At 42.8% G+C, this 25,061-nt stretch overlaps 1 protein-coding gene across 2 annotated transcripts; it reads left to right on the top strand.

The window, feature by feature from the left end:
• Positions 1-544: 544 nt before the first annotated feature.
• On the top strand, positions 545-17,897 carry LOC139917130 (RNA-binding protein Nova-1-like). 2 transcript variants are annotated; one of them, XM_071906192.1, is made up of 5 exons: positions 548-719; positions 5,687-5,699; positions 9,324-9,520; positions 16,260-16,426; positions 16,878-17,897. In XM_071906192.1, the coding sequence occupies exons 1-5, from the start codon at positions 548-550 to the stop codon at positions 17,895-17,897; spliced, it is 1,569 nt and encodes a 522-aa protein (XP_071762293.1). The 2 variants fall into 2 exon arrangements, with proteins under 2 accessions (XP_071762294.1, XP_071762293.1); XM_071906193.1 differs by lacking the exon at positions 5,687-5,699 and having other exon boundaries at positions 545-719; positions 9,377-9,520.
• Positions 17,898-25,061: the final 7,164 nt, after the last annotated feature.

The raw sequence follows: 25,061 nt of genomic DNA, 5'->3' as shown, positions 1-25,061 counted from the left end.
CTGGAGCTCTGAAACTATATTTCCCCCGTCTTGCACTACAAAGGCAACAATAACAACAGCTGCACTTATCACACACTGAGGACCTGAGGACTTGACGGAGAAACATGGCGTGAAGATGACTTAAGGAAAACATTCTCCAGCGCCTTCCGCCTCCACTTGTTCCAATAGTTGATCGGATCCCAGACTGTAGGGCAGCTTTATTTTAAGGCGCAGGGTTATTTTGCGCGTCAACAATAAGGACCACGCTGTCGGAGCGACGCTGCGCGCGTTAAATGAGCGCATTTCACTCAATGGGATTTTTATATTTAGCTCTGTGAGGGGACGCGCTGGACGAGCAGCAGGACAGGGGGAAAGAAGAAGAGAACCAGATCCCGCTGTTGTCTCTCAATTTGAGCCCTTCGAGACCGCTTCGAGACCGAAACGAGCCCCCAAAACTTGTCGTTCATATCGCGGTGCGCGTTATCGGGCTATGTGGCGGTGGTGAGGGCGCTGTGTTGTGGGGGGGAAAATAGCGCAAATTTATTTACAGCTCGGGGGGGAAAAGATGATGATGGCCGGTGGTGGCGGAGCAGCGGTGGATCATAACGGGATTTACTCCAATCCCAACCTTCTCAACCTGCAGCAGCCCCTTATGGAGGCGGATAACCCGGACTCCCGCAAACGACCGCTGGAAACTCCGGCTGAGGAGGCCGGCTGTACCAAGCGCACCAACACTGGAGGTAAGAGATACACAACAAGAGCCACTTCATCCACACCGTGTCAGCACCTTGTCCAAGTCAAATCTGCTCTTACAAGATGCTTCTGCATGCACTGATGGAGTATTTCCAAAGCTGTCACGAAATATTCCATCAAAACAGAGTCTTTAGTGTTATCCCCCGCCCCTCCCGGGTGCAAAACAAACCCTATGCAGCTTAAAGCTTTTTTTATGGTGCATATTACAACCTGCAGCACCTGTGCACTTGCCACTTCCAAACACTGGTGACTCTGGCTCCTATCGTCGTTACTTATATCCGAGCAGGGAAAGCAAGGAAGCCTGACTGAGTGATATAGTGGCCCACTTAGCTCAGGTCAGCTCTGCATTTGAACCCGGTCACCTTTCTGCTCCACATCTGGTGGTTTGCTATGAAGTCTTCCACTGAGTGGAGAAGTGATGGGACTGGGGGGGTTGCACACTCTGGGAGATAGGGGACAACTTACATGATTGCCTTAGGAATATTCCTCTGTTTACCAAACCAACTCTATGCATGTTGGTTGATCAGGTGCATTAACAGTACTGCAGCCTAGGCCAGGGGTTCCCAAACTTTTTCATGTCAAGAGCTGCTAAATAAATCCCCATTTGATAAGGTTTTGACCCAAGGAACCCTGTCTGAAGAGGTGTTTGTAAGATATGAATTATAATATGATTATACTGTAGGTATGGACATTAGGGGGAAGGAAACCTATGACAAAAACAGTCATCCTTATACATTCTCTTATTGTGAAAATCAACATTTGAACCCTGGAACCCTCTCAATGACCCCTTGGTAAAGTACAGAAAATTAATCATAAATCAGTTGTTTCCCTTACTGAAACACTGAGAAGCTCCACATACCACCACAGCATGATGGCTTAATAACCTTAAATACACGATTTTGACCATAAAAAAGTAATAGGTAGAGGGGTGGCTATTTTCAGCCTAAAAGGGAACTGACACGCTCTTCCTTTGATCTCGGACAGTTCAGTCTTGATTTGTGAACATTTGCAAGTCTCTCCCAAAGCTATAAACGAGCGCTATACATGAACAAGAAACAATGGAGCTGCTGTATTCACATTAAACGGGTGATAGACTTAGTAGAGTCAATGACAGTAGCCAGGGAGATTTTACTGCAATATTGACACTTTGTTTTTTCCTGGTTCATAACTGGGGACACTGCCAAAAAATGAAACTCATCTGAAAGCCAAACAAATATTCTAAGCCTATAAATTCAGTCTGCGATTTATTGTGAAAAGTACATATGTTGAGGTGGGGCTAAGCAGGAATACTAGCAGGATACATACTTGTAGAGTATGTATTAAGCCTGATTTATGGTAGGGCGCTCGACACCTTTGATAAGTGTCGCTCGACAGAAATTACGTATTTTCAACAGAAAAAACTGTCTCTCGACACTTTCCCAACATGTCGCGCACCTGGAGAATTTTGTTATGTCGCGGACACCGTCACATTTTGTCGCGCAATGTGATTGGGTAGTCACATTGCGTCACACTAACGTCGCCATGGAAATAGACTAGAATTAGTCTGTACAACTAGTAGGGTACACACTTATCACCGCTCAGGGATTCCCATCCAGCTATTTTTAGGTTGTGGGTAAATCAAATATCAACATCTGTTTTGTTTTTTTGTTAGCCTGTCATAATTGTAGCCATGACAACTGTTACATGTTTGGCTGTCTCCGCTGTTACCATGTTGTATAATGGCAAAAATAAATAATTTTGAAATGCAGGCATCAAAAGCATGGAGGAGTACATATTTGAGCACATACATGATCTACTCTGCAAGTACAGTTGAGTATAACTATAACTATTATAGGTATAACTATTGAGCAGTTACATATCTTGTCTCTTGCTGACAAATTAGGACCTTGGTTCTTGTCTTTTGGAGAAAGTTGTTAGTTCCATCAGTATTTGTGCATGGAAATCTAAGCTCACCGGACTACAAAAAGCAAATTCTTTTTAGGGTGAATTTTCCATTTCAAGTTAATAGATGGGACATGCAGCTAAATTAATACATCAAGGAAACACAGCGTAATACCAGATCAAAAATCACAAGCAGGTCACAGAAAATCTGGCTCTTGGTGGGGGAAAAGACAGACATTTTATCAACCTGATCCTGATTTATTTTTCTTGATGAGAAATGATGGTGGTCAATAAGTAATCAACAAGTCGCCTGCAAAGAGCTGGGTGCACACATGCCATATTACTCATCAGTAAGATCTTGGAGTGCAGCAGTGAGGATGATGGCAGATTCATTAGTCCCTGTCAGGCACATCTCATTTCCAGCTTTTGATTATTATGGTATGCAGCTCATAGGGACCACTTATTCCAAGAACTTTATGCTAATTGGACGTCAGCGGAGAATTGGCAGTTTCTTCACCATATGGTATAGCAATTTACTTTGTCTGTCTTTGTATCCCACACACGCTCCATCATTGGATGATAGCAACATTATATTCTAGTACTAATAGCATGACTGCAACTTCACTGCAGGCAACACCTTCAATGCTAGAAAAGATGTGATGCAAAAATGTAATTTAAGTGTGGTATAAGGACCCTTGTGTCACCGGACCCTATTTTAGAGCACATTCAGCCTCCATATGTCATATGGTCATATGTTTTTTTTGCTGGAAGAGTTTTGGCCATTCATTTGTAGCATAGAGACTCCACCATAGATTGGACTCTAAGTGGTGCCACACATTTGATCGGTGCAAGCAATTACCAAATGATACAAATGGCTAAATGGTGTGAAATTGCATTTTGAAAATCTCGAATAAATGGTAAGAATACTTAATTCACTCAGGCACCTTTGACTTTTACTGCTGTTAAGTTTTATAATGGGATTACACACCATTTTGCCACTTGATTTTTGCCCGACCACATGTTCTTTCAAGACCTTCCTGTCCTCCAGCAGTATCGCCGCCACACCGTATTTCTAGGATCTAGGGCTGCACAATTAATTGTGTGGCGATGAAAAAGCAATATTGACTACAGCAATTTCTAACTCTCCAGAGGCCGCCATTTCTTTCCTCAGAGGGAAAGGTGTTCCAGATGGCTTCCTAAACAAGCTATTGTTGTCTGTGCACAATCCCTGACCTATAAATCAAGTTAAACAACGAGAAAATCCAAATCTTAAGCGTAGCCGTCTTATATCCCTCTCTCCCTTTTTTTTTTGTCAAAAAGAAATAATGTAGAAAAAGCTGTCCGTGTGTAATTCATGTGTAAATAATCGGATATATGAAAAAATGCATCAAATTGCAGTCTTCACTCAAAGTGATGGTAATACATGCAAAAAATACATGGTAAATGGTTCTGGCTAAATCAATTTCATAACCACTAGTTTATGTGATTAATTCCTTAAGATATGTATTGCTAGAATTGAGTAGTATAAATCGAATCTATAATGGTATTAGTATACTATTACATTGTGATGTTTTTGCTTTTCCCTCCCCATGAAAAAGACAAAGAAAAAAAAAAAAGAACATCAACATTAATTCAGCTAGCTTGTTGGTTAGCCGTACCACTCTCACATTCAAACAGCTTGGTTTACAGTTGAGCTCATGTGAATTTCTGTAGCACATTTCTGGTGGTTTGACTGGTAGCTTGACTTGAACAGTTGAACACAACCTCTATACATGGTCTATGTTGTTCTCTAAAATCACTGTAAGGGTATGAAGGCCATTTTTGGGGGACAAAATCTCCAAGTTATGTCAGCAGACTCATTACAGGAACACACCAACGTTTTGTTCATCAGCAGCCTGGTAGCAGTTTCACCTCTGTGTGTCCAGCATCTATCTACTTTACTACACGGCATGCTAAAGCCTTTGTGCCTGAAATGGGACAAGCTAGCTTAGCATCCTCTCAAAAGTGTTAGCATATGCTCTGTAGCACACCAAAAAATGGATATATAGAGGTGAAATGGCAACCAATCTACTGGTCATAATGGTAAATAGCTTATTTAACAAAAAGTACATTCTTCTAAAACAAATTTTTGCCACTCCCCTATGACAGGCTCAGACCAAGCATAGAAACACATTGTATATACATTAGATACACATTTAGGCCATTAAGAACGACTACTACACAAAACAGATAGTTTCATAATCACGCACTCTTTTGTTGTCCTGTGCTTTAACCTAACCTGCCATTTCATGTGATTTTCATACATTATATGTTACATGGCTAACCTACCACTGGTCTGGCGGTGGTAGACGGCTTGATAATCCTCACCCATCCCTGTAATCACCAACCCCTTGACTACGTCTGATATTGATCACATTATTCCTGCCGAACTGATCATTAACATGACTGGCAGTTGCAACAAAGAGAAGAAAGCCTGTGCTCTTTCAAAGCTGAGCCCCTCGTTGTGCATTTAGAGATGGCTGGACAATTCAGCCGGACTGAATGAGGGAAATTACTCTTCTTTTTTATCAGCGTCGCCCTTCTCTCCTCAAAATGAACATGTCTTTCATTAATTTCTGTTTCTAATTTAACCTGTAATTACCCATACTCGGAGCCCATGTTGCTGGCAAGCATGTGCCTTCCAAAGGTTGTGTTGCTGAGGGATTAGGTATGATCTCGTAATGTTGCTAATGGAAAGGTTGGCACAGGAATGTGAGCTGTATTTTTTTATTTTTTTATTTTTGGTGAGAAGGACACAGGTGCCCTTGCAGAGCGATGTGACGTGAGCGGACTGTGAATTTGCCAGGTGGCAGTGAAAGAGAGAATGTGAGGGAGAGAGATAGAAATGAAGACAGAGCAAAGCAGAGAGAAAGGGAGAGATAGATAGACAGTGAGAGGGAGTGGAGTCTACAGGGAGACCATGTCTATATACTAGAGCATCTCTCAGTGAATGAGGCTGGTTTACTGGTAGAATTTTCTGGAAGCCGTTCGCTCCAAAACCTTGTGGGCCACGATGCTAGGTTTTCATTTTTAGACAAAATTAATCAGCAGCTGAGGGAAAAGGAGTCCCTTTTTTTACAGGTTCCCTGGAAAGCACTATTTAGTGGAGCTGGACCCCCCTCCCGTATCTACACACATGCACACATTGCAGTATTTGCAGACATACACTCACATAGGATACCTCTCTGTGTAAGATTTATAGGCGTAGTGATTGGCTTCATCACCCCCCTCCACCATTCTGCGGCACTGCCATTTGCAATGGTTGATGAGCCCCTCCGCCCTCTCAAACATGGCCGTCTAAGGGATTGGGGGTGGGGGAAAGGAGGAAAGGAAAGGGGGGGGGGGGGTGGCGTAAGGCACGCTGTCTCAGATCACTCCTCCTCCACCTCCTTCATCATCTGCTTATGTTATCGATACACCTCTTCAGCCACCGTTGAAGGTCACTCTACATGCTTTCCCATTCACCACTCAAGCCAGCGCCCCCAGCCACTTCACCTTTGTCACTTTCCACTAAAAAAAGTGAGTGAATGGACCGCCATACTTTATAGTGCTGCGTCAAAAGAGGCGGAGTAGGGGAGAAAATTCAATTTTTTGGGACCGGCATCGGGGGGGTGGTGACATGACGTGCCGGAGGGAGGAGGCTGCTGATTGGCCAAGCGAGGTGTCAGTCCTGCGCGCTGCTGCAGACGGACAGGCCACTCGATGAATATGGATGAGAGCAGTGAAAAGGGTGATGCGGCAGGGAAGACCCCCCCCCTTCAAACCGATGCAGGCTCGAACAATGCGTGCCGTCTTTCACTGAAAACACTGAGAGCCTGCATTAGCATTTTCTCAGACAATTGAGGCTCTGGCCAGCTGCAGGCATGGCTCGGATGCTGCGGTGAAATCTCTTTTTTTGCACCCACTGATGTATTAGACCTCGGTGAAAAAGGTCGACTGGCCGCATTCCTCAACACTACCATTGCACCTATGCCTAGCCTAACGTTAAGATACCCTTTAGAGATTGTGCCCCGGCATTGATGGCGATCTGACAGAGGACTTGAACCAGCAGATCTCAGAATGGGTAAGACTCTAACTCTTTTTGTCTGACTTGTTGAATTTATCTATCATGCTAAACTGTGTACAATTTCATACACCTAAAGCTCATTTGTTCATTATTGCTCATTTTTGTTCCATCGTCCTTGCTGCCTGTCAGCAGCAGGTTGGTCTATTGAAATGCAGAGTGGGTACTTGGAGGGGTAGTGAGGAGGAGGGAGGACGGTCACAAGGCATTTCCTCCTGACCCACCCCCCTTGAGTGACTTAACTAAACACGTTTGGCTCAGTGTCCGTGTCTCTCCTCCAAGCCATCCCTCCAGTATTGGGAACAGGGGTTTGAACTAACACCCCACTGGCTCAGCTTTCCAATGTGCCCCACTGCTCCCATTCCCTGGCGGATTGCAGCAACAGATTGCCATGTTTACTCTACCACATGACGCCATTAAAACCTGTTACTGTGATCTCAGACACTAGGACAGAATTAATTATTGACTAATGACAGCAAACGTGGCTGTGAGGGCGACGGAGGGGATCTCAATGGCTTGCTCCCCTGCTGGGCTTACTCTGGTTGAAGATAAGCAGAAAGTTACGCAGTGGATTTGGGCTTGCCTGTCAACAACAGGTCTCAGGATGTTTGGACTCTGCAATCACTATCGTTCAGATTAAATTCCTTGAGCAGCTACGGTATCAGATGTCTTCTGACAGTAGTAAGGACTCAAAAGCTTTACGACGACCATGTCAGTCACTCATGATCTTTATTTTTTCACCAAGGTCATTTTATTGTCATTCATTGCCAGAATGGAGAGGTGACTGCGATATACCATGAAAATTCAAAGGGCAAAAAAGGGCCTGAGATGAATATAGCTGGTAGTGTGGTGTCCATAGAATGGTTTATCTCCCATTTCTTTTTCTAGGATGCTCTCAGAAACATGCCATAGTGACCAGTATTAATTTAACATATGTACTGGCTTTCGATATTGGTGTAAATTCTCATTTCATGTCAATATGCCTTCATGCAAACGTAAGATAGTATCCTTGTGCTAATTGGGAAGGTCCCCGCAACCATGGTAAATGAACGTAAATCAAATGTGAAATTCCTTGAACAAACCCATCATTGTCTGTAAACATGTCAGAGCCATTGATTATGGGCTTTGTGCACAAAAACAAGCAGAGTCTGAATGGAACACGAGGGGCATATTAATGGAATAAGGAGCAGAGCTAACATGTAGGCTGTGAAATTCCTTAATGTCACAGTGCCATGTTCATTCTGATCTGAATCTAATGAGTGCATTACTGAGGCAACAGGTTAGTCTCAGTGCGGGGCTATCTACCTCCGTCCATCCGTCTTCCCTGCCCGCCATGCCGGACAAGCCCCCACAGTCGTTAACCTACACGAAACATAGGATGCGGCGACACGCTGACAGACCCTGTGGCATCGGCATCGGCGATCCAAAATGAGAATCGGTAGCATACTTCACTTGAATGCAGGGTTGTATTAGAAAGCCGGACAGGTCCTTTTTTTTTTTTACATTTATGCTCACTGGAGTGACGTCACCCTTGAGGCAGCTGAAAAGATTCGAACATGACGTCATTGCATCGGAACATGCATGCAGAGGAGAATATTTGGCAACCACTGTATCCGTGCCTTAGTATTTACTGTAAAAGTGCGCACCAGTACAAATTCTTTACCATTATATGATGTATTTAATATATTGGAGTCATTAATTCTGTCTTGGGTTGCCCATGCAGGTCTTTTAATTGTATTCAGAATAACTGTGTCCAAGCCCAACGTGTGGCTGATTGCTTGATGGTGGATTAGCACTCTCAGTTTGATCAGGGTTTTCTTGGACAGACATGTGGCTCACCTTGGTGCTGATTAAGTCTTGATTAGCCATGTAGGAAGGGAACTTTCCCAACTGAAGGGGGAAACAGGTTGGGCTACAAATTCTTTAAACTGACGTGCTGTCAATCACTGACTGCTACAATCCGCTGTAAGCCACAGAAGCCCCTTCCAAAATGGAGGAGATTTAGACTGTCTTGGCAGTATACCCTTTGAACAAATCTGTGGGATTGTGTCCCATATGCTCTCCTCACTTCTATTCATTACTCAGGATCACACTGTATTGGCTTTCATGGACTGCATGGATAGTGGTTTCATGTGTTTGCATTTAGTCCTCTGTGTAATATTCCCTATCACAGCATGAGGGCTAATTTTCACAATCAGATTAGATTGTTAATTTTGTTTTCCTGATATTCATCTGTAAAGAGGGATTAATAACACTGGACTTGGCTTTGTATTTTGTCAGAGGTTGCTAAAACTCCTTGAAAACAGTTAAAATTAGACCTCTGCAAACTGGAAAGGAGGTCATCATTGACTCTACTAGAAATCTGGGACAGAACACAGAACATGTCACCAATCTCTGATAAAATGTGAATGCACCGAAGGCTACAAAGAATCACACTGAAAATGCAAAATCTCTGTGGATACCTACCCTTCACCAGAGGAATACAGCAATAAGACATGCCGTTGTCTTCCTCCCGTACTTGTCAAAGATATATATGCCCATTCTGAATTTTTGCTTGTTCAGGGTATTGGGGGTTGGGTACCTGTATGGCGTATATGATGATGTGCAGAGCCACTTTACGAGATGTGACCCTCTCCTGCTCTGTGTGTCTCTCTCCCCCAGAGGAGGGTGAGTACTTCCTGAAGGTGCTGATCCCCAGCTATGCAGCCGGCTCTATAATTGGCAAGGGCGGCCAGACCATCGTACAACTGCAGAAAGAGACAGGTGCCACCATCAAGCTGTCTAAATCCAAAGACTTCTACCCAGGTAAGAGTTAACACTAAAATCAATCAGCATACAGGCTTATATATGAGGAGAGCTGTCTGACTCATCACCCTAGCCTAAAGGCCGATGCTTTGGCGCAAGAAAGCAATTCATATTTCCTCATTATTTGGTCCCCCTGAATAATTGCAGTCCAATTTCAATCACGGACCAATCGTAAACAGTTTGAACTAGATTATCCTTATGTCCTTGGCGGGACTAAACGTGCATGTAGATGTTACAGCTGCCAGATGCAGCATTCAAGTCTGAAGGCAGTTTCACTTTCAATTTGGTTGCCTGGCTAGCAGGTCGCACCCCTCGTTGCAGGGGCGCTCGTTTTGCTCCTCGTTTTGCTCCACTGTTCACATTTTCATGTTGGTGCATTATAAGAAACGTCTCACTTTCCTGGAAAAATTGCCCGGCTGCCATTTTATTCCATGAAAAGGAGAGCAAATTCTGTGACGCAGAGGACATGTAGGGTATACCGGAGGCATTAGTCGTGCAGCAAGGCCTCATTCGAGAAATGGCAACAGGGAAAAGATGCTCATGCTTCCCGATGACCCCTATCGGATGGAGGTCAGCGCTGAAGCATCTTATCCTCTAAACAGAAACGCCTGAGTCTTAGAGAAGTCTTGGTGTTTGTCCTTCATGCCTCAGAGGAGGCTTCAACCTGCTGAAAAATAACAGGTGCTGAGCGTCTCGCTGCTTATTAGGTCCAGATGTCTTCTGTGATAACTGATGGAAGCAAATAATCCCCCTGTAGTAGCACACTTTACACTGTATATACACACTTACCTCTTCAGATAGGAAATAGGTGGCAGTGCACATGATCTAGGAAATATATGTAGCACATAATACGCGTGCAAAAAATGATTATGATTTTTTTTTAATTATAGGGCTCACAGTGAATTCTCTGATTGCCTCAAGCAACCACTTCTATAAAGTATCAAAGAGAGAGGAAAATTGTTGTCCAGAACTCAGTTTTGCCTCTGAATGACTACCTAGATTATTTAAATGGAAAAGAATCTGTCTCATGACCTCTGCCAATACTGGCTGAAAGAGAGTCTTTAGATTATTTTTATGTAGAAAACGCAACGTTACACTGCCGACAGAAAACTGCACAACATGGCTCAAATTTGACCTTTCTGTTGGGAGTTACATGTGATATATTGCACTGACCGAACCGTGGCAAAGAATTACTGTGCACTGGAAGGGGAGGGGAAGAAAGATAAACGTGTGGTTTTGGATATGCTTGGAATATTTCCCCTGTACTTTTTTTTCTTCCAGCATGTTTCTGTTAGCCAGCATAAAAGAACGCATGTACGGAAAGCGAGGCTCGAAATTCTCCACACCAGAGGCCAGCTATGTTGGGAGAATGAATTATAGCTACTTTGTTGGCATAGGAACAAATGAAAGGAGTGATATGTCTCCTTATTTCTCTCTTTGGTTTGTGGATGTGTTCATAGGCCACCACCTGCTCTACCCATCCCCCTACTCATTATCGTGATGAGTGAGAAGAGGAGTTCAGGGAGAGGGTGCTGGCAAGGATTTGATTGGGTGGTTGTTCTGGCCCGCAGAAGTAAAATGAAACGACTACTACTGTACACTGCACAATAGTCTCGAACGCCTCTTTCTGAGAAGCCGCTATAGGCTAGCCCTTTACAAAACTCGAATGGGCACAGGACAGGACCAGCTGCATTAAGCACGTGCAACTTGGTGAAGTTTAGAACGGCCTGATGTAGATTAGAACAAGTCAAAGTCCTGTCCTGAATTTTAGAGGCAAGCGTTGACAGGGCATGACAAATGTATCACCTACATTTCCTTTACCTTCCTTCAGTGCTGAATTAGCTGCGATTTGTGCTAATATAGCATGCTAATGACATTACACACAGTTCACGCCCTCATCTCTCATCCTGCAGCAGCCTGAGCGCACTCCAACCACAGCACAATCGCACACTAGAGAAATCAAGGGACAACAACCGGTGCAGCCATTTTCTCCTGCAACCCTCCCTGTGATGGCTCACTCTGAGATTCCCACCCACCTCACATCTCCCATCCGTCAGCGTGAGACATGAAACCATGAATTCAAAGGTCTTGATGGGAACTGTGCAACTGGGCCCTGCTGTGGCAGACTGAGATGGATGGCTGGAGATAGTGAAGGGTGTGGATGATGCATGATTGTGTGTGAGGGAGGGGACAGGGGGGCAGGCCCAGAAATAGCCTGTTTCAATCTCTCTCTGTGGACGTGACCCTGCCCCAGCTGTACTCAGGCTGCTCTAACGCAAGCCAAGTTTCCTCTTTCCTCCTCCCCGCTCACTGTTTCTCTGAGATTTGGTTCCTGATAGTTCGGGGAGTTGAAGCCAGATAAGATGACATCATGCTGCTCTCTGAAAGTTTTTTTGTTTGCGTGCTTGGCTCCTTTTTTTGTTTTGTTACGCGATTTGAACCTTTCTGAAACGTTGCCTGACCGAGTTAGCCCAGCCCCCATAGATGCGGCATACTATGCATTCACCTAGTCATACTGTGCATTCAACACATACACACACCTACACACACCTACACACACCTACACACACCCATCCACAGTTTTAAGCAGCTGCAAAGAGAGCTGTGGGAGTTCATGATTTGAGCTTCAAACTTAGAAGCAAAACTCCGAGCCCTTTGCTTTGTGCAGCTGGCCACCGGCCCAGCTCGTGTATTGAGTTACTGACTGTACAGCGCACACAGATGAAGTCGTTGTGATGTCATAGAAACAATGGGCCTATGTTTTCGATTATCAGATCATTAAACTGTGAATCACAATATGTGACCTCATCGTGGAAAACATCACCAGTGCATCCACTGTATAGGGCGAGGTAGTTTCAAAAAAGGAGCTTACAAAGTTAAGCAACCACATTAAAATGCTATAATGATGGTGTTTAGCAGTAAAATGCAGTTAGTTTATAGCCTCCTGCATTTGATGAGGTATTTCAGTATTTATAAGTATGATCTGGATTCTGGAATATAGAATGAAGATATATGGACATATGGATCTACTCTTCTTTTTTATGTATGTTAGAAGTTAGAAGAACTGTAATCTTTTAACACTTGGCTTTCAAAATGAAACTGGTGCTGACTTGGCCGGGTGATATGGACAAATTATATAAATTATTTCAATATCAATATATAGCAATATATAGCAATATCTGCTATATTTAATGTGCCATAAATAATCAGATTGTTTATCAATTTGAACTACATGGTAATAAAGTGATGATAAAACTTCCTAATTTGTTTCAGATTTTATCTTGCAAGAGATTTTTAGTATTTTTTATTTAGTATTTTCTTTTTTATCATTAATTTAGACAACAGAATTGTGTATCATGATAACTTGGTATCATTATTTAATTATGACATGATTCTGTTGAAAGATGATAGATGATAGTATTGAATTACTGCCCAGCCCTATGCTGAGTGGCCAGTTTTGGTGATTGGCTATTTGTACACTCACAAAAATGAAAATGTTTGACTAAAAGTTAAGAAGTGCAGTCTTCAGGCTCTGGACAGACAGAACCAGACTCCACTGGAATCTAAAATCAAGTTCCTTCTCCACTCTGTCCTGGAAGACTGCACTTTGTGCCAGTGTTCCCTCTAATAGTAAACTCCCTGGTGTTCCTATTATTATGGCACACAGACATCAGATCCTACGTTATAGCTGTCCCAAATGACGCTATCTATTACTGCAAAAGGTCCCACAGAATCCTGGTCCTGCCTAAATTTACAATTTACTGGTAAGAACCATCACTCCTCTGTCTTGCAGCTTATTAGGATCAGGCACATGCACCCAAACAAACCAGGGTGTAGAATATAGAGGCCTATTTGTCTGTACTAAATGGCTGACTATGGTTAGTATGGTGTAGTTGCTGTCTTTTTTCAAAGATGGGAACAGTGGTGGCTGGGGACTTCTGGTCATGGTGTGATGCAATATGAAAGTTTTCCAGACGCCTCTGTCTGATTTACTGGATATAAAAGACATGCTACAAAAAATCCCTACATTTAAAATCAATGTCTTTCAAAATAACTTTTTAGATGACAAGATGGACATATCCAACAGTGGGATTTCCAACAATGAAATTCCCATCTTTATTTTTATCAGAAGAAGCAGAGAAAAGAACTGGACAAGCTCAAGATGAGCTAGATTATCGTCACAGAAAAGCTCAAGCAACTAAAAGGAACAGTTGAAACTTTCATACTTTACTTCAGGATCAAGATGGAAGAACCGAGTCTCTCACCTGAGACTTATTGGTCTCTTGGGGGGAAAGCTGAAGGCTGAGATGTGTGCTTTCCGGGGCAATGACACATTTCTCTCCCCTCCTGTCATCAAGAGGACGAGCTAACTCCTGCTGCAACTTGGAGCCCAGAGCAGTTATTATGAAAGTCTTCAACTACAAAGACACAGACAGAAGAGAGAAGACGATGCAAGCAAGCCAGCGAGGGAAGAAGGTGGAGAATGAAAATCAGGCCTTTAGATAGCATGACCTCTCAGCAGAGACTCTCTGTTTGCTAAGACACTTTGATGGAGTGAAGTGGCAGTTAAAAGTCAGGCTTCAGGATGTGATATTCTGCTGCCCTGGAGGCAGCAGTGCCACGCCTTGAAGGCTTTCCTAGGTGCAGGGAACTTCAACTAGAGGTTACCTGTTTGACTACAGGGACCTGCCAGGCCAGCATTAACGGCTGAAGAGTGAAGCAAGAAGCAATGCTTATCTACTCAGGGCAATATTTTTTTTTCCAAGGAAGTGTTGCATCACTTAAGATGTCCTAGTTTGCCATTTTCCGGTCTTTTTTGCATCTGAGTAGGGCAGACAAAGAAGTTGCTCAGTCTAAATAAATTCCAGTAAGTCACACTAAGGCATCTCTGGCAATGTATTTGTGTACACACTTTAGGAAAACATAAATAATTGTAGCCGCATTTTAATTTGTGCACACATAGTGGCTTCAACTTGTGCACATTTTCTGTTTTGTACACATTATCATGCACATGCAGTGGCATTTCACTTGCATGAATTAGTACCTTGTTACCACAGGTTTTTCCTCCAGCATAGCCACTGTTAGGCTCCATAGTCAATAACAATCCAACTGGTTTATCTTGTCTGTTTAATCTTATGAACATGAGTTTAGATCTTAGCCCGAGTGCCTGGCAAATAGAGTCTGTAGGCTACATACAGAGTGGCACCCTGGCTTGTGGACTGAAAATTGTGTGTTAACTTAACCATTGCCTAGCAACCTGCAAACATTTATAAAAAATAAAATGATATGCTAGTTGTATTTGTGATCATTTTGAAAGGGTGTTTGTGCCAACATCGTAAGTCCAGAGTGTGCTGGCTGACTGCACTTGCAGGCTTCAGTCCGTCACTTCTTCAAGAATGACAGGCAGGTGCAGCAAAATATCACCAAGCAGCGCCAACTTCTGCAGGGTCCAGAGCTTGTATAATCCTATCCTACTTTAACATTTGTCATTTATAGCCTGTTTGTGTGTCTTTCAGAAAGATTTCTATTTTTGGTTTACTTGGGTTGCTTTTGGACAGCTAACCTGTTCTAAATGTGGTGTAAAATGTGCCGAAACTATATCTCCAACAGTTTTATGAGGGGTTCCTGGTGTACATTCTTGTATATCTATATATATACTGTATATCTAGTATGTATGTAAGTATTAGCTAGAATTTCCTCAGGAAACTATTAAGGTCAAATGCAGGTCAGGTGCTCCCATTTCTTCCAATTAGAGTCTCCTCCTGCCTTTTTCTCATATTGTGAAATTGGCCTATTGACCACTCACATACAGTATATTATATAGGCCTTTGATATGAACCAACCATGTATGATTTTGATTATTTTTGGTACCTGAGTACTGATAGATGGTTATAGGACAGATGCAGATATGTGTGTCACCCAATGCTGTAACTGGAGATGCAATTGAATTACGGATGGAAATGCCAAAGATGCAGTAGAGCAGCGTTGCTTGGACACTAGTTTTCCAGTTTTAATGACTCTCTGCCAGTGGGAAAAATGGCTAATGTGACACTATTCTCTCACTGAATTATTTGGTTTTATGTCGTCTATCAAGTCAACTAAGAAAATAGAGTGCCACTTAATTACTGAAATGAAAGAACAGCAAAAGTTTATTTTAGGTTTTAATGAAAAAGAAAGAGAGCGAGGAAGGGGAGGGTGGTAAGAAAGGGAGATTGTTAAAAAAAATAATTGTGCAAGCAAGTAAAAAGGACTCGCTGTTGCATCACCTGTTTCCACGGCTCGGCCCCTTTACCATGGCAACGGAATGCTGGTCGGGTCGTCAGTGTGGGTGTAGAAAGAAGCCTAGAGGAGGAACAAGTGTGTGTTTAGTCTATTAGAGCTGCAAGGCGAGTACAGGCTCAGTATACCCGAGCACTGAAAGAGTTACATCATTGAAGAGGAATCCTTTTTCCCCCCCTGTGGCTCGCTAACCAAGCGCGGCTCTTTCTTTCAGCTGTTTCTCTGTTGATTGTGTAAATGGAGGAAGCGAGGGATAGCTTAGCAATTAGGCCTCTTTGTGAAATGTCAAGGAACATTTTTCATTGCCAAGACATCTTAATATACGTGTACATTTTAGCCCTGCCCCCCTGCCAAAAGCCTCAACTCTTGTAAGTTGCCTGTTCACCAGAAACACACCCAGAACACGTTGCTGTAGCTGATCATTTGTGTTGTCTTCTTCTTCTCCCCCCTCTCAACACAGGAACAACAGAGCGTGTATGTCTGATACAGGGTACAGTCGAAGCCCTCAATGGTGTCCACAACTTCATTGCGGAGAAAGTCCGCGAGATGCCCCAGAGCGCCCAGAAAACCGAACCAGTCAGCATACTGCAACCACAGACCACTGTCAACCCTGACCGCGTCAAGCAGGTGAGATACCGAGATAAAACAGAAATCTTACCCACGTTTGAAGTAAAAAAGCAACTGCATACTGCCTGTGTTAATGGTTGACTGAAGTGAATGTTGACATAAGGGTCATGAGGGTGTGTAGTCACTACATGGTAGGAACAGTCCCGCTTCCAGCACACCTTGTCTATTAGTTGTCAGTCTTACTTGTTCACTGGGCCATGACCCAGAGCCTGGTGGGGTCAGGAAAATGTGAGGGTATGGGGTTATTTTTACCTACAGTCTTTCATAGCTAGAAAGAGCCGCGTGGCAGCTGCAGCCTAAACCCCTAGGATTAACAAATCGCTGAGTAAAGCGGGGGCTGGTATAGTAGACTGACTCAGTGAGAGATATCCCTCTTTCTGTCGATCATTTCTACCCTTAAATCTTTCTCTCCCTCCCCTTTTTCTACTTCAATCTCTCCATTTCTCTACAGGCTAAATTGATAGTGCCCAATAGCACAGCTGGGCTGATCATTGGCAAGGGCGGAGCCACCGTGAAAGCAGTGATGGAGCAGTCGGGGGCTTGGGTACAGCTCTCCCAGAAGCCTGAGGGCATCAACCTGCAGGAGCGAGTGGTTACCATCAGTGGCGAGCCCGAGCAGAACCGCAAGGCCGTGGAAATCATAGTACAGAAGATCCAGGAGGACCCACAGAGCAGCAGCTGCCTCAACATCAGCTATTCCAACATCTCCGGCCCCGTGGCCAACTCCAACCCCACCGGCTCCCCCTACGCTAACTCGGCCGAGGTTCTGCCCAACGCAGCCGCAGCAGCTGCTACCGCCTCCAGCCTTCTGGGCCAGGCCGGCTTGACAGGAATGGGCGCCTTCCCCGCCGCCATGTCCAGCTTCTCTGGCAACGATCTGCTGGCCATCACCTCAGCCCTCAACACGCTGGCCAGCTACGGCTACAACACCAACACCCTGGGCCTGGGCCTCAACCCTGCAGCTGCTTCCGGAGTCCTCGCTGCGGTAGCGGCCAGCGCCAACCCGGCCGCCGCTGCCGCGGCAAACCTCCTGGCCTCCTACGCCAGCGATGCTTCCAGCAGTGCCGGCCACCCGGCTGCAGGCCTTGGTGGGTTCTCCCTAGGTTCTCTAGCTGCTGCCACAGGGGCTTCCAATGGTTACCTAAATGCTTCATCCCCACTGATGGCCTCCTCCCTACTGGCGACAGAGAAGCTGGCGGACGGGGCCAAGGACGTGGTCGAGATCGCAGTGCCCGAGAATCTGGTTGGCGCCATTTTGGGGAAAGGAGGGAAAACGCTGGTAGAATACCAGGAGCTAACAGGAGCCCGCATCCAGATCTCCAAAAAGGGAGAGTTCATCCCTGGTACTCGGAACCGTAAAGTTACCATAACAGGGTCGCCAGCCGCTACGCAAGCAGCGCAGTATCTGATCAGCCAGCGGATCACGTACGAGCAGGGCGTGCGCGCTACCAACCCACAAAAGGTGGGCTAAAAGGAAAAAGAAGAGGAAAGAAAGAAAGGATGAAGACAGAGATAGAAGGGAATCGAGAGGGTCACCGACGAAAAATAAAAAAGAAACGTCCAAATATCTGTTCAATATTTCAGTATCAAATGAGAGAATCACAAAGGAGGAGGTGGGGGAGACAACCAAGATAAGTGTGTGTGATATGTGAATGTGTTTTTAGGACTGACGTCCTGATGTTTTTTAAAAGTTTGTGTCGAGTCCTTTTGACGACGGTGATCAGAGTAAGCTGAACTGGTCCACTGCCAAGCTGCAGATTCAAGGGTGAGGCCTCAAGTTTTCACCCTCCTCCAAAACCTCATAGCTGTTTTCTTTTTCCTTCTTCTTTTTTTTTTTTGTTTTTTTTTTTGTTGTTGATTTGGTTTTTAATTTCAGTCGCGAACCTCAGCTCCCGGTGAGTTGAGAGTGTCAGTTGAAGTTCCAGTCAGCTAATAGAGCTGTTTCACAAACCTTGCTCTTTGTATACAATGCAGAAGGCATTGTTCACAGGGGAGAGGTTTTATGACGAGCACCTGAGGTCATCTCAGACTATGGGGGAGCAATCTGAATATAATTTCTTTAATGAAATCATATCTATTTTGACATATGTTGAATTCTGGCTCATATCATAATTGAAGTTTCAAAATTTGGGTATTTTATATTTTCATCCATTATTTATTGACATGGTCTCATTCAAACACAAATAGATTATTTAAACCTGTGAATACAGGTTGATCTGAATGTAAAAAACAATATTAGCCTATTGCTATTTTTTATTTACAGGGATCAAATATTGTGTTGCAGTGAAAGAAATGTATAATTCAAACCCAGTCTGAACTTCACTGTTGCTGTCTGCAAGTATAGTTCAGGGGTTAAATAATCAATGTGAGAGGATAGAGGAGACACACAGGAATGTACAAATATATTTTACATTAACACACATAGATAATGCTCCCACAAGCGCACAAACACTAAAACATATTTGCATATTCACTCAAACACAGCTACAAACAGAGAAAAAATATGTTGTTGGTTAACCCTTTCTTGGTGCTATGGGATTAGATTTATATCTCCTTTACCATACCCACCTAAATCGAAATCTTTTTGGCGACTGTTCTCCTTACTTGATTTTAAAATGCTGAGGCGTCGTCCAACCATTAGTAGTCCATTGGATCTGACTCAGCCTCTCACCTAATGAATTTAGGGGATTGATTTCAACATTTTATGATGAAAAGCAATCCAGTCTTAACTTGATATTGCGATTCCGTCCTCGTTCCCACCGCGGGACATGGCTTTTTCTAGAAATTGGCCGCATTCTAGATTTTACCGGACAATATTTTTGCCTTAGACACATATTTGTAACGCCCAAGAATTAACTCTGAGGAAAGACAACACAACGCACAGCTTGAGGTAGCACAGACTGCGGTACCTTTCGCCTGAGGCAGCGTCTAACCACTACAGTTCGCAATGGAGCAAAACACTACAAAAAGCATTTTGATAAGCAAAGCTGTATGAACCAATATCTGTGAACAAAGAAACTATTGCCTTTACATTAAGGGTACCAAATAGTCAAGAGACATACACTAATGAGAGGGAGATAGAATGACACTTGAAAGAAGGTTTGGACGCAGGTTTCTGTGAGCCATCCTTCCCAATTTGCATCAAGACAATAAAAGCGATTCTGCAGTTCGTCCAGGCAGCCTGTTATCTTCCCCAAAACACGTTAACGCTCACTAACTTTGGGTGGAGCACGTAATAAAAGCATCACAGCAAATGTTTTGGCATCGTCGTTGTTTATGGACAATTGTTTATCTAATGCAGGGAGGCTAATTGTCTAGAACATTTCCAAACGCTCAAAGATTACCCTGGCTTGCTTCTGTGCTGCTATCCATGGTTTTCATCCTGAGTACACTGGGTCTCTGAAGACTGCACTGTGAGACATTAAGACCACACAACGTAAAGCGTGTCTGTCCCTGGTGGGATGCGAGCATTTCAATGTACACATCTATGTGACCTATACGAGATATAGGCCAGTATCCGGCAAACCTACCAGTATTGATAGAAGGAATATCTCCACAAGAGCATTTATACTCCAGCGTCTTGTGATGTTTTTGTTTACCAGTACCAATGCACTGCAGAAAGCTGCTACGCCTACTTAAAATTAACGGACGTTTCCGATCAGCGTGCCACATTGAACCCAAATTATTCCTACTGCATTTTTCCTGCACTGTATTCTCCGATCCTATTCCGATCCACTTTCCCACTCAAAAGGCATCTTTCAATTGTCCCCATCAACCCAAGCTCTATGATCAGCCTTCTAAATACGTGGCTGTGAGGGTTGGTGCTGAGTAGTGTCAAAGAAAAACAAAAAAAAAAGATCAGAACCACTCCCTTTTTATGACAATTTAATAAATAGCTTCTTCTCTTTTCATTTTCATGATTCATGTTTGCAAGCAAATGGATTTTAAAGTGTTTAAATTAACTCTTTGTGTCTGAACATTATGCATGGCAATTGCAACAGTGAGCCTTTCCTCCCAATTGAAATATTCCCTTTCATTATGTGTCTGAAAGGCTTCACTGTCATCCATAACTACAATCTGGCCACTAGTGAAAAGATAAGTTTTACCGAAACCTTTTACTGCCCAAGATTTTAGCATATGTTAAGATACAAGCACAAAACAAAGGGGATGTTTATCAATGCAACCGGACTGCAGAGAGTTCTTCTTCAAAGCTGTCTGATCAATACATTGTGCCAAATACTATTTCTCTCTGCCCCCCTCCCCCCCACATTAACTTTCCTCTTTCTCTCAACATTTTATTCCCCTGCATGTGTTTTTTTCACCGTTCTGCAGATTCCTCCTGTGTCCCAATCCCTGTCTGTGCTTCTCCCCACACTCTGCTCTCCCCCTCTTTCTCCTTCCTCCTGTCTTGTCTTCTCATGGGCGGTGATGTCTGGGGTGTAGGGTGCGCTGCTGGCGGTGGGAGTTATGCACTATAGGTCATAAGGGTATCAAAATATTTTCCCAGGCCGTAGAGTTCACAAGGCTAAAAATGCACAGAAAACACCTGCCTCCGAAACTGTGACACCCACAAGACCAACCAGCAACATTAGCTCAAAGTATCAAATTCCCTCTATAAGAAGAACAAGTAGGATTTAGAAAGGTTTATACCGTGAACTATGGCCTTTTTAGGGAAGGGAAAGGGTCGTTTTTTTTCCGCCAGAAGACTAAATAAGAAGGCAAATCTTGGTTGAATGAATATTCATCTGTCGGCTGAACAAACTGAGCTTATATTTCAGCCTCTAAACAACGTAGTAAGGACAGAATGCGTACGATAGCGAGAGAAAGGTGGGAACTTGTTTGTGACCTCAAGCCGAAACAATGACATCCTTTATGCATATCCTCTTATCTGAAAATGACTAGAATTCATTTCTGTGGAATACAATATGTCATGTCATATGATCTATATGTACTTTATTGTAGCTATTCTAGTTTGTAGTCCAAATGCAGTCCAGCGTTGTCGATACAATGTGAACTATGTTATATTTGTGTGGATGATGAGAGTGCCAACTAAGCCTGATTAAGATTAGCTTCGCGATTTGTTTGTGCATTATGATGACTCATCATCAGCAGGTGGTGTCCATATTTCTGTCATTGATGATTTAGTTTGACAGTAAGAAAATGTAAAGAATATTGGAAGCAATATAGTAGCATGTTGTCCTGTTTTGTGTTTTATGTCTGTTGTATGAACCTTTGAAATTACTAAGATTTTGAATGAATAGGTTTACATGTACTTTTTGTAAGTTATGAAAATGCTGCTATTTGATAAGTAAAGTAAACTATACAAAATATTTTAGTTGAAAAGATGTCTGGTCTGTTGATTAGAAACATGCTCTAAAAGGCTGGAGCATAAAACGAGGTGTATAGAATACTATACAGTATTGATAAGATAGTAAAAGTAATAATAGACTCCATAGTACAACCTGTGCCAAACTAGACCTCTGCAGCTTCTGAAATTGTAGATGTGCGATCAAATGTTAGATATCAATAACTTGTTTAGAAGTGCTGATCAAGTGCCAATCAAACACTGTCTTTTAAGTTAAGAAAAGATAATCAAATACATTACTTAAGAAAACAAAGGACAAAGAACTTTTTGTGCATTGTTTTATCCCATAGGTACATAGAGTAAGAGTTAAAGATTGTGATTTTTATGGATCCATGTTGTTTTACACTCCATGCATCCCTTGTGTGTTTGTTTGACCTGTGGCTTAAGTACTGCTGTTTTCTCACAAATGTCTCTATAGGCCAGCATGGACTAAGCATAACATGTTATAAGCATTCATAACATAGCCATTAACAATCAAAAATGTGTTTGTGGAGTTAGGTGTTATCTTTTTGCACGTCTTCTATTGCATGGTATCAAAGTGAATTATGGAGGAAAAAAATTTTACAAAAATTTGCGAGGGTGTCTCGCAACATTCAAAGACATAACGCTGCATGCAGTCAATTGTAAAGCACTTAAGTTAACTCGCCTCATATTAAAAAGTTGTTTCTTGTTGTAAGTTGGGAGGGAGCCCATTATTGTCATGTTGGCCCTAAAAAAAAACTACATCTCAGATCAAATTCTCATCGATCAAGTCCATCTCTCTTTACATCATCAGAGAAGATATTTTAATTTCTAGGTACAGTGAGGAGTATTACAAATGTGAAACAAGCAAACGTGAAAATGTTATTCAGTGCATTGGCTCCTTGTGTTTTGCTTTTTAGGATATCAGGCATGCATTTTTTTAGAAACAGGTTGAACCTCACATAACCTGTGGCATAATATTTTTTAGACTTTTTTTATACCACAGCTTGAAAGCCCAGATCTAATCTATGAATGTACCCATTTATTCTTTTTTTTTTCTTTTTTTTTTTCTCTTTTTTCTGTCGAATGTTATCGGTCTTTAATGTAAATTCAGGGCAGGAATGTCAACTACATGTAGAGTTAATATCTATGTCAATAACAAATTTCAGCTATAGTCAGGTAGGCCTCACACGGCCATAGTCATGAACCAGACATGTTTTAAAACAACTTCCGATTCGCTGTCAACATTATCTTGTTTGTTTGGTGTTGCATAAATGCACTTTACTGATCAATGGGTCATATCTTTTTACAAATAACATCTCCTGTTACTGGGTGTGAAATGAAGCAAACCACGTTTGACTTTCAACAGTTGTTGGTTTTTTTTTGTTTGCCATTCTCTGCTGTTGCTCTGATGTTACTGTTTGTTTTTCCTTTTATTTATTTATTCCCTGATCGTTTTTTGGGTCTCATGAATGATGGAAAGGGCTGGAGTATCGGGCGGTAATAGAAAAGCGGCACCTGTTTCCTCACTCCAAGGCTTCTCCTTCACATTCCCTTCAGCGGAGGTTTGTGTCAATCACTGAGTGACTTGCTCTTAAATGCTGGTATCAGTGAAACAGTCCAGGAGGGGTCTGTACCATTTTTGTCCTTTGGCATTCTCTTGTTTTCAATTACAAAACAGAAAAAATGGTTATTTTCCGACAAATTGGTATCGAAGCACTGTAAAAAAAAAAAAAAAAAAAAGTTACCGCATAGTGCGTGGAGTTAAGGAACGCAATCTCAAGGTCTCGCTTGACGTAATTGTCAGATCTGAGACAAAAAAACGGCACCAGCAAAAAACGAAGATTGCCTCTGCCACCTCAAGATGACGTAAAAAAAGCCCGACAGAGGAAACCTGTTAGACCTGGAACGGTGTAGGCCTAGCTAAGTGGGTGATGTTTCTGTCTCATCGCTTTGTGTTCCAAACCCCTGTCGCTGCTCGTGCCGAATTCGCATCCGAATTGCCAAACGAATTACGATATCATTCCAAAAAAAGTTTTTTTTTGTTTTTGTTTTGTTTCTACTCCAAATGTGTTCTGGACGCTCATCTGCCCCCACGGAGCCCTTTCACACGAAGGCTATGACTGGTTTTTAAAACGCTACAAACTGGCTAAGGCTGCTTGCACGAGATCATGATTTGTGTTCCGTTCTGTTTGGCGCCTGCTACTGTATCCACCCTTTAAACGGATTAAGGTATTCTGAGCCCTTTCGTCTGAGAAATACAGGATTCTTGCCAACCAGACATGAGGCCATTTTTTTTTGTCTTTTTGACCCTCTGAACCTCCCATGAACTTAGTTGACCTTATCCATCCCCCAAGAACTCATTCATGTGTTGGATATTTTACACCACCTTTTACTGTCAAACGTTGTGAGACTGTTTCTTTTTTTGTTGTTGTTTTGTTTGTTTTATCTGGTTATCTGGACAATTCTGCAGGGTTGACCGCTTTGCTGAAGTGTAAACTGAAGAAAGCATGACGATACCTTTTGCAAACATTTTCGCTTCATTGTAAATATTCTTTTGGGGTTCGGTTTTTGACTTTGGTTAAGCCTCTGTTCTTTTTCCATCCCAGAAGAAAAAAAATGGACTGACAGCATAAGATCTAATATTCCAACCTAAGCAAAGTGATGTTTTGTCGATTGGGTACAGTTCTCTTTGATATCCGTAACGACGGTTCTGTCTTTCGTTTGTGACGAGGAGAATCTGTGAAAGTCCACAGTGTTAACCACCCCAAGGGCTTTCTAGGACAGCATTTTTATGTCTTTTAAAATGACAATGTCCTCTATTGAGAAAAAAGAAAAAAAATTAGAGGAAAATGCCTTTTTGTGCCATTTCAGTAAAGAGTGTCAAAGCTTTTTATGGCGAATATTTGTCAGCAAGAGTGCCAAATACTTCCATACTGAGCCAAAAGGCAGCCAGCCTACATAACTTAAGTGTTGGATCACTGGAATGGTTACGTCCCATTTCCCCCCCCCCCCCCACCCCACCCAACCCCCCTCCCCACACACCCCAAAACATCGCCCTAATTGTATGACGTTTGAGCTCATGTACCATTATTGTTATGCTGCCAGTCTGTTTTCTGCTTTTGTCAGAGGAACATCTCAGAAGCAGTATATTTTCTAAACGATACACTGTTGATAAAAAAAGACAACAGCTACTATGGTGAGGGAATGAGAGGATTTTAAAAGTGTCATTTGTGTTTTTATTCTTAGTTGATTTGAACATTATTCATTAATAGATTTAAGGGTAATGACTATTTAATGTAACTGTAG

This window comes from Centroberyx gerrardi, chromosome 11 (genome assembly GCF_048128805.1).
Source record: "Centroberyx gerrardi isolate f3 chromosome 11, fCenGer3.hap1.cur.20231027, whole genome shotgun sequence".
NCBI classification, from domain to species: domain Eukaryota; kingdom Metazoa; phylum Chordata; class Actinopteri; order Beryciformes; family Berycidae; genus Centroberyx; species Centroberyx gerrardi.
The sequence above is the reverse complement of the archived record's forward strand: the minus strand, read 5'-3'. Positions and strand labels throughout refer to the sequence as shown.

Coding starts and splice junctions, on each gene's coding strand:
- LOC139917130 (XM_071906192.1), top strand. CDS start 548: ATGATGGCCGGTGGTGGCGGAGCAGCGGTGGATCATAACGGGATTTAC. Junction 9,521..16,259: donor ATCCAAAGACTTCTACCCAG/GTAAGAGTTAAC, acceptor CTCTCAACACAG/GAACAACAGAGCGTGTATGT. Junction 16,427..16,877: donor ACCCTGACCGCGTCAAGCAG/GTGAGATACCGA, acceptor ATTTCTCTACAG/GCTAAATTGATAGTGCCCAA.